Source organism: Helicoverpa zea, chromosome 2 (assembly GCF_022581195.2).
Source record: "Helicoverpa zea isolate HzStark_Cry1AcR chromosome 2, ilHelZeax1.1, whole genome shotgun sequence".
NCBI lineage: Eukaryota > Metazoa > Arthropoda > Insecta > Lepidoptera > Noctuidae > Helicoverpa > Helicoverpa zea.
In genome coordinates, this window is record NC_061453.1 from 13,076,095 (window position 1) to 13,085,650 (window position 9,556).

The 9,556-nt window shown below is 33.8% G+C and overlaps 1 protein-coding gene across 1 annotated transcript in view; it reads right to left on the reverse strand.

Moving 5' to 3' along the window:
- LOC124643926 (neuroligin-4, Y-linked-like) overlaps positions 1-6,856 on the reverse strand; it is a 28,326-nt gene extending 21,470 nt beyond the window's left edge. Inside the window, exons 1-2 of the mRNA XM_047183053.1 lie at positions 6,352-6,856; positions 4,029-4,246 (exon numbers count right to left, since the gene is read on the reverse strand). Coding sequence (XP_047039009.1) covers positions 4,029-4,246; positions 6,352-6,719 — 586 coding nt within the window. The 5' untranslated portion in view covers positions 6,720-6,856. The remainder of the gene's footprint in view (positions 1-4,028; positions 4,247-6,351) is intronic.
- Positions 6,857-9,556: the final 2,700 nt, after the last annotated feature.

The window sequence follows — 9,556 nt, forward strand, 5'->3', positions numbered from 1 at the left end:
TGAAATGTTAAGGCGAGATTCAACCGGTGCGTTTCACTGTTTCTTCCGGCCTAGGAAACAAAAAACCAACATGAATTTAAAAAGCAAGCACCGTTAAATTTTTATCGTCTCTTATTCAATTTAAAATAACCCGTGAGTCACATTACGAAACCATTGAATACAATAATATTGTGAACACTTTCAACATGCTGCGAATGCACTTTGTGAACAAATTGCATGAAAATATGAAGTCAAACATTTTCTTTTAAAACGTAGCTCAACGTTATTGCATTTTCCTTTCATACTGACAGAAATTCGTGGAATCAAACAGTAAATGAATGCTTGTGATTTTAAGGTCTCGTATCGTTTAAAACCACTTTTATTAAATAACGATCATTTACATAATAAATTCACCACTATAGGTTTCAAGGATAATATCTGTAGAATTTTGCTTTGCTGTTTCAATTTTGATTTTATCTGTGTCTTTAAATCATTCGAGTCTAAATTTATTAATCTGATTGAAGCGATGGCGTGGTTTTGCCAACTGCGTGAATTCGACTATCATGCAATAGAAAATAAATCTCGGGTAACTTTAAATATAGAAAGGTTAAATATTAAAGGTCTTGAAAATTACGCGCCTAGTTTTTTGGTGAAAACATCTTTGTATAGTTATCGGCACGAATCTTGAGCTCTGACCTACATCTGCGCAGAAGTTATTTATTAGCAAAGAACTAATCCCGAGTGACGGCTATGACGCGATGCACTGCGGGCCAATCACCGCTTTAGCCCGCTCCCGCGCCTCACTTCATACCACAAAAGGGACCCAATAAATTACTTCTGTGCAGGTGAAGGTCAGAGCTCAAGGTTCGTGCCGATAACTATATCAGTCTTTGAAAAAATATTTCTACTCGTACATTTTCATAATATACCAAGCTATATAGAAAGCGGTTTGGCATATCTGGGCAACTATGCGTAAGGATCGAAGCTTACATTTAGGTGCAATGAACCGATGTATAGGTGCATTGCGCGGAAATTGATTTATGACCCTTCGTGAATCCGTGATTAGTTCGCCGAGCTGGCCCGAAGATTTGATTTTAGTTGGACGATATGTTATTTAACGTGATTTTGTGGGAGTACAAAATTCGACCTTAATTATAAAACTTTTGGGTTTAGAATACAATTTTCTAGAGAGGTAGGAAAAAATCCATTAAAGTTTTCATGTTTCATATTGAAGGTAAGTCTCTTTTTGGTTTTATCACAAAAAATTTTACTACAATAAGACAGATTCTTCATCAGTATGAAAATCGGAGAAAAGTCGTAAATGCAGCAACCAAGGAAGATGGACTAGTTTACTTCGTAAGAGAGTTAACCAGTCAGCCGTAACAATTTATGTATAGTGTTAAACTTCGGAACCTATTGTACGTGAAACTTCAATCAACGGTAATGCATTCTATGGAGATGAAATGTGTTCAAGTTTGGATAAACAAAGCCAATATAAATAAGGAAATCACATAAACTTTACTGTACGTATTTTCTTGAAAGATTTTGTGTTTAAGATACCTATTGATTGTGCGAATACATAAAGTATACAACTGTATCAATGTAGTGCTAGCTAGAGAAAGGATCATATATTTTCCACAAGGCAAACTTTCTTTTTTAAACACGAACGTGTCAAACCGACCATGACCGTGCCGATATTCTAAATAAAGTATTTTGTATTTAGAAGACCCAATAAAAGTACGCCATAATTTATTATGATTATTAGTCTCAAGTCCTTATTAGTAAGTAATGCGTATATAATCCAAAATTTATGGAATGTAAATAATCCATTAACAACAGGCGCTCTGAGAATTTTCCACCAATAAGCTAAATTCATTAAGACTTTACAGTTCATTGACTCATGTTAAATTTTGAAGCTAACCAATTTTCAGTACTTGTGTTAAATAGATTTTCAATTAATTGCTCATTTTCTATTACGCGGGATTTGCTACGTAATTTATAAACAGTTACAAATATGTAAAACCGCCATTTTAATCACGAAATTAAATTTCTGTTCGGTAGTTACATAATCAAAACCAGCTTTTATTTATAGATCATGCGAAACGTTATGATACTCTAATTAATAATGTTAATGAATACATTAATTGCTGTGTGTGTGTGTCCAAATTTCATTTATAATAAGCGTCGTATTTTTTCGTCAATAAAGTCTTCTTTTGAGTTTGAAGTTCTAAAACTCGTAAATGGTCTTCTGTTCCAAAACACGATTACAGAAATTTTGTTCTACAATAAAAATAAAACTAAAGATGTCGAACACAATTTACCGAACCTCATTGGCCACAGAACTTTCTACAATCAAATAACAATCTCAAATGATCTCAGACATTACGAAAAAAGCTTTTGTCAACGGCATTACATAAGCAATAAAGGGGAAATTGGGTCAAAACAGCGACGAACGTGATCCGAGTACTAAACATCCTTTTGGTCACATCCTAACACAAGCATGACAAAGCATTTGCACGGATGCAAGAGGAATCGTAACCAAAGGAAATTAGAACGTATGAATGGGCCTTAAAGATGAAGATCTTGGCTCCAGAGGATTATTGCAAGAATTGTGGTAGGTTTGATGCGATATTTCCTTGTTATGCCGACTATTTCCTTTGACACAAAAAATAAATTATGCTTGCGGGAAATAGAATTGTAAGCTAGCAAAAGACTTTTTTATCAACGTTTTTATATGTTGATAGATTTGAACCTTTATGTTGGTGATGGCATTAGTCATCATTAATTTTATCACGATTATTTCAAAAGTACTCAGTAACTCAGTATATGGGACAATAGTAACAAAACTAATAATTCTACAGTACCATCTGGTCACTTCTAGTAAAAGTATAATTTTATTGCAAATTCTAAGAAGTGCCCCACTTTAATCTTGAAATGGAAGGAAACAGAGCATATCGACCACTTACCTGCTCATGCAATTTGTAAAAGTCAAAGCTAAAGTTGCAGAGACGTTGACTTAGCGTAAGGATTTTACCAGCTAACCCTTGTTTGATTTGACTTCAATGTAATCGTTATTAGATAGAATAGTTAAAGTCAATCGATGAGAATAGTTAGTAAGTATAATATAAAAACGAACATTTCTAGTATGAGAAGCAAAAAGTTAAAGTATTAACTAAACCTATTATTAGTCAGTCTACTTAGACGACCTACTAATATTCCTAAAATCGACAAGTAACAGAATTGAAATATTTACATTCAGTAGTCTAAGGCTTTCGAGAGAACTTAGTTTAAGCCATTTCCAACAGTAAGAGCTAGAAATGCAACCGACAGAGAAAAATATTACTTTTCCTTTCAAAGGACTTCCTTACAAAGTTAGTTCTGGCTGAACTGGCGTCGAACGATTGACGACAAATACGCCGTCTGGGTACCATCAATGGATATTTTCTATGATTTCCTCGAAAAAATATTTCCGTATCTAGCCGCAAGGGATCCGGTATCCGATGTTGTAATGCGATGCCGTAAACCAGGATAAAATTGGGAAAATAAGCGAAATGAAAATACCTAGTCGCGTAGGTGGATGATTACCTCTGGTTCGGCTGTCTGAGAAATGTTAACCTTTGGGTCGAGATAAGCTTTTGATCTAAAGGTTACAAGATAGAAGCTTTGATAACAAATTATAACTTACAAAAGCGCGATGAGTAATTAAAATTTTGTGAAGTACGTTTGTATTGGTAGGACGTTTTTGATTAAAGTGACGGAAATGGATTTATCATGAGCTACCTTGGTATTGTTTGTGGTCAAAAACAGATGATTATAAACATGAAGTAGACAGAGATAATGCTTTTCACCTTAACAATATTAATTTAGCCTCATAGCCTTAGGGAAAACGCTTGAGTTTTATCACTGGAGCTTTTGCGAGACTACGACTTTTTATCACTCTCGTTTATGACAGTATTCTTAACATTTCACATCTTTTGACATCTTGCCATCTTACAGTCAGTTACAGTACATGACACAGGAAAATCTAAGAAAAAAGGTTCTAAACATACCTTGAACAGGCGTATAGATGTTCATATAGAGACAGTCTTCACTCTGGTTCTTTAGCCTGGGCAGCAGTCTTCTCAAGTACTCCAGCCGGCCTTTGGGCATCCTCTCCAAAGCCAGGGTCTCGTTGGAAATGTCAGGCAGTCTTTGAGGACAGACTGGACCCATTTGGTCCACAGTCTTTACGTCATCCCAGGGAGCTGGTGCTCGCGTTGGCGCAAACCTGGTGATAAAACTTGGGTCAAATGGGAAAAGTCGGATCCAATATTTGGCATTACAATTTCATAAAGTTTTCGGATGTAAATGGAAATTTTACTAAATAAGATAAATCTAGTTTTATAGGATCATTTAAAAGAGAACAAAGGCGTTAAATTTTAGCAAATATGAAAAGTTTTGAGTTAATTATGTACATAAATTAATACGCCACAACGCCGAATTCATAATTACTCAATTCATAAAATTATATTGTCCCGAAAATTTCATACAATAAAGGATGCCGCCTATTTGATGTTATAACAGTCTAATAATTCATGAATAACAGCTTTAAAATTAACTTATTTGCCACGTTATGTACGCCATATACATGGCTTAGCTGGAAAATAATAAATTCATTTACTAATTCACCGTCTGTTGTATTTTTGCTGTTTGTTTTTCTCTGACTATAAGATAATAAGGCATTATTAATGTTTTTAAAGGACACTAAGGCTTCCTTAAAAAGAAAAGATGACCAAGCCCATATATATCTGCCTTGGTCACATTCTTAAAGACAGTGTAAAATTATCTCCCACTAACAAATAGTGCTTTACGAATCATCGCAACGGGTTATTTTTCAATCAGCTTTCAGATTTACATACAATTTTCATACCAAATAAAATACTCAACGAAATAAAAGATGATATTAACGCAGTGTCATTAAAATGATAATATCTTTCACTTCCGATCGGATATGTGAATATCCAATCACTGTTACAGCTTCAAGCTAACTAGTTTTTGCTATAAGTACTTATTGGGAAGGGTCATTGTGGGTCTAGATGAGGCCTTTGATAAAAAGTTAACAAAATACATACTTAGAAGTAGTTTGTTCAAACATAATGTTAGCAAAACTGTTTATTATCACAAAGTAACAACAGCTAGTAATTCGTGTATCGGAAACGATATAAATATTAATATGAAGTATATAAAGAAAATGGCGAAGATCTAGGAGTTGTGTAAATAGCTGATAAAAAACTAAATCAAATTACAAGCAACCCTAGCTTAAAACAATTAGAGAAACAATAGACAGCTACAACACAACAAAAACCATAAATCGTAATTTGTTTCATCTGATAATCAAACGTAAGCAATTAAAATATCATTACTGCCCTCCTTAATTGCTTTGATAGCTACACTTATAACATTTACGATGACAAAGGAAAAAACCACAGCACGTTTTTGTTTCCAAAGTTATTTAAAATCTCAACAGAATCTCACTTCGTTAATGAGTTTTCTGTTTCGACTCTGTCCCCGAAAGCTGCAACTGAAAGAAGGAGCTGTTTCCTCAAATTAATTTCCACTAATTGGACATTCGGAGTGTAATTTGAAAAGCTGTGACGTATTTAAATATGTTCTGAATAAAAATAAACGAATTAACTTGTTTTGTGATAGAATAGAGTCAGTAGCACTAATAATGTCAAGTAACGTGAAACTAACTCGTTTCGGTTATTCATTTTTTGTGCCAATATTTTTATTGCTCATTAATAGATTCATATGTATGAGTTTATTTTTTCAGAATTGAAGCTTCATTCTATAAGTTTATGTTTGCTAATAATTCCAGCTTACTTTGCTTCAGGTTTGTTTGTGTTTTATGTTGCTGTATTTACATATGATACAAATGTACAGTTAATACCCACTACAAAAACATATTCTATTCTCCCCCATTTACTAAAAGCTTTCCATTTATACAAGCATTTACTAATTATATGAGTTACTGCCATTGCTTATACGTTGCAGTCATTTAATTGAAACAACTCACAACTCGCGTCTCTGAACAAATGGAATACAATATAGAATTATGTGAAACACAACAAAGCAGAATTGCAATAACATTTCTCTACGAGGTCACAAAGGGACAATATAACTCCAACTATTCTAACTTCAACTACTGAAATAATAATATTCTAAACTTGTCTCATTTCCACGTAAGAGCTACATACCGCTCCCTCGTCTCCGCAAATACATTCGTTCTAAGAAACCGATCCGTACTTCGACATTTCCACTTTAGCGACACGTCGGAACCTAGCCAAGCGTTTAATAAGATGTAGTTGACCGACCATATAATAGAGGACATACCTGTTTGACCCCGTTGGTGGCGTCGCATATGGAACGCCAAGATACGCCTCGACCGGTTTCAAGTATTTATGTTGATCCATAGGTAAAATTATTCCTTGAAGCTTCCCGTAACGAGTTCCAATCACCCTTGTTCTTAGCATAGAATTTCGGCCACCAAAACCGTTGCAATCTGAATTTTGTGACATCAGTAAAATTAGTAGCACTATTATCTTTAACTTCTCCTGTAGTCCGATTTGTATCGCCAACTTTCTCTTCTGTTGGTTTATCTTTAGGAAGTGTATCTTTACTATTCTCGGAATTACATCTATGTTTACCATATACTGTTTTATAGAATTGCAAATGTGTAGTGGCAGTTTATGGGTGTCCATTTTCTGTGAATATCACCTTTGTACACCCATGTCTTTATTATGTTTCCCTTTTATTTTCTTGTGAATTCATTTGATTTGTTGTTATGACATCCTTGGTTAGGGTTTATTTTGTGGGTCTTGCGTTATAGCGGCCATTTTGGTAACTGAAACAAAAGGCATTGTTTTATTCACAACATTCACAAACATACAGTTATAGCAGTAATGCAGATAGTAGTATATATAATTAGCAGGGATTTAATTAAAACGTTTAATGGAAACCAATTCAGTAAAAATAAACGAGCCGATTGAACTTTTCAATATCGCTTTAATGTAATTATTTTCAATGTCGGATAAATATTTAGAGGCTTTTCTGTATAACCTTAAAATCGTCACCATTTTTCAATGATTTAAAAGTATTTTTATGCTCGGTATAACGACTGCACGAACTTGGCATTTTTTACTCGTAACACTGAACCGTGCCGTGGAATTTAATCAGTCTTCTTTTTTATATTTATTTTATGTGAATAAACTAATTACCTTTTATAGTATGGTCATAACTATAGAATTTTTATGAATTCAGTTAATTGTAAGTAGATTTTGTTTTAATATGCTCTTAATAGACTTATAATTTTGCAACAATAAATAAATCAGAAATAAAAGCTATACAATAAGACCTCTTAAAAGATCTATAATATCTTCTATAACAAGAAATTTTACCAAGAAAAATACTAATGAATACAAATAAAACGAAACTAAGTTTAGGTAATAAAAATATTTTCTTTCGCCAGAAAAACAGAAGTTTGTTAAGTACTGCCTTTAAGCCTGAATACTTTTGTAAGAATAATCAAGTTATGTGCTATAAAGTCTAGAAGAAATATGTTTAAGATCTGATGCCAACGTTTACTTTGAGGTCTTAAGGCGTATTATGTCTTAAGTTCTAGATTTTAGTGTCTACTTAGGTCTTTTGATGTTTTAAAATAGCGAGGGGATTAATATAGAACCATGTGGTTAATAATTGACCATTTATGATATTTGACCATTTTCATCCACCCGGATACACCGGATACCCGTTGCCCCTACGTCTCGTTAATATGAATTAATAATACCGTCCGGAAAAATTTTACCTCTTTTCATCTGTAGGTATAGATATTGAATACGTGAAAGGTCATTTTTTTCGCATAAGACAGTTGTTTACAAAACATAATTCATTTTTTTTGTTTGTTTGTAAGGGAATTAATTTTTAAGCCGTGAAAAATGTGTTTAGTACCTTTTCATGTGCAAATGGGTGTACAAATTGTTTTGTCTGTTTATAATTGAGGTGATGTCAGGAGGCAAGCCTTGTATTGTTTAGGAGAAAGGTTTCAAAGGACAGAAGACGACATGTTTAGGTTATTTGTTGTGAATGAATTAACATATTGTATTATTTTCCCTTTCTCTTTTGGACGTAAATTGAGGATTTCGTCATTACGTATTCAAGTCATATAATATGTAGAGATTACGCCTTTGGTTATTTTAGCAAACATTGTTATAGCTTTACTGGAGACGGCTTTGGACTATTCTGGAGTCTGATTAGTATGGACTTTAAGTTCACGTAAAATAATGACAACTTCATTTCCATATTCAGAATTTATGTGATGGAAACTGCAGTACAGATATGAAACTAGCTCGTCAATATTTCTTGTTGTACCATCCATATAACGCACCGCTCAATCACTCCCGCTATACCTATCTATCATCGTATATCAGAGAACATTCTACCAACAGATATTGTACCACAAAGTTACACCGTTCCCTCGATTTACAATTCACGTCAAGCTGAGCGGTTAACAAACAATTTTCACGCTTCCACTTCGGCCTAGTTTCACAAAAACTAAAAAACACCGGTGCCCAAGCATCGTTTGACAGAAACGATAGTTTCAATATCAAAAGCACTTAAGCGCTAAAAACTGGCGTCCACAAAGCTGAATAACAAAGTACTGGATGGCGTACATTCAAGCATAAAGCGATTTAGCGCTTTAATTTGAACTTGATTAGACGATTTCTCATCAGTACTTTAATGGTAGATTTATTGATATGGCAAGCATTCAAAAGGAATATAGAATAAATCATTTGTCATTTTTTAACGTGTCTCGAGTTTCGTTCGTTTTGATTGGAGCTGCAGTTTGTATGTAAATTTTTGCGTATCTGGGGCGCGTTCTTCGTGAGGATTTATGGGGATCTAGGCAAAAATAGAAAGAGCCAATTAGCTTTGCCATCTGGATTTTGTAAGGACCAGGGATCAGAGCTGACCCTTTTAACGAAATGACTTAGTTCTCTCTTTGGAAATGTCATGCACAATATTTAGTGCTGCGCTAGATACTACTTCTGTTTTTGTTTGTTAACAATTTTTAAATGGCATTCGAGTTCGTTCGTCAACGAATTTGAATATCGAATGTGGGCGTAACCTTTTGTTTCACATTTTCTTCTCATCTCAAAACAAATATTTTTACAAGATTACCTCCCATATTGATTCATATATCAAGTTTTTATGTATTCAGCCAATCTATATCGGTATTTGAAAAATGAGGTCTTCAAAGGTCCGTGATGCCATGAAATATTAACTGAAGGGTATAAGCTGGATGAAAAGTAGCGTTATGTATCTTGTGAATATTTTATCCATGTAATTTTATATCTTGTAAAACACGATTTTTTATGCTAAACATGACCTGATTTAGAATTTTATTTGCTTTAGTGACCGCTGAAGAATTTTGGGTACATAATTTGTAAATAAATTATGAATCAGGTTGCTGGCATCGGTTATGGGTACCCTAATAACCTATTTTTTTCGGTCCCTTAGTGCGGACGTTGAATGATAAGTA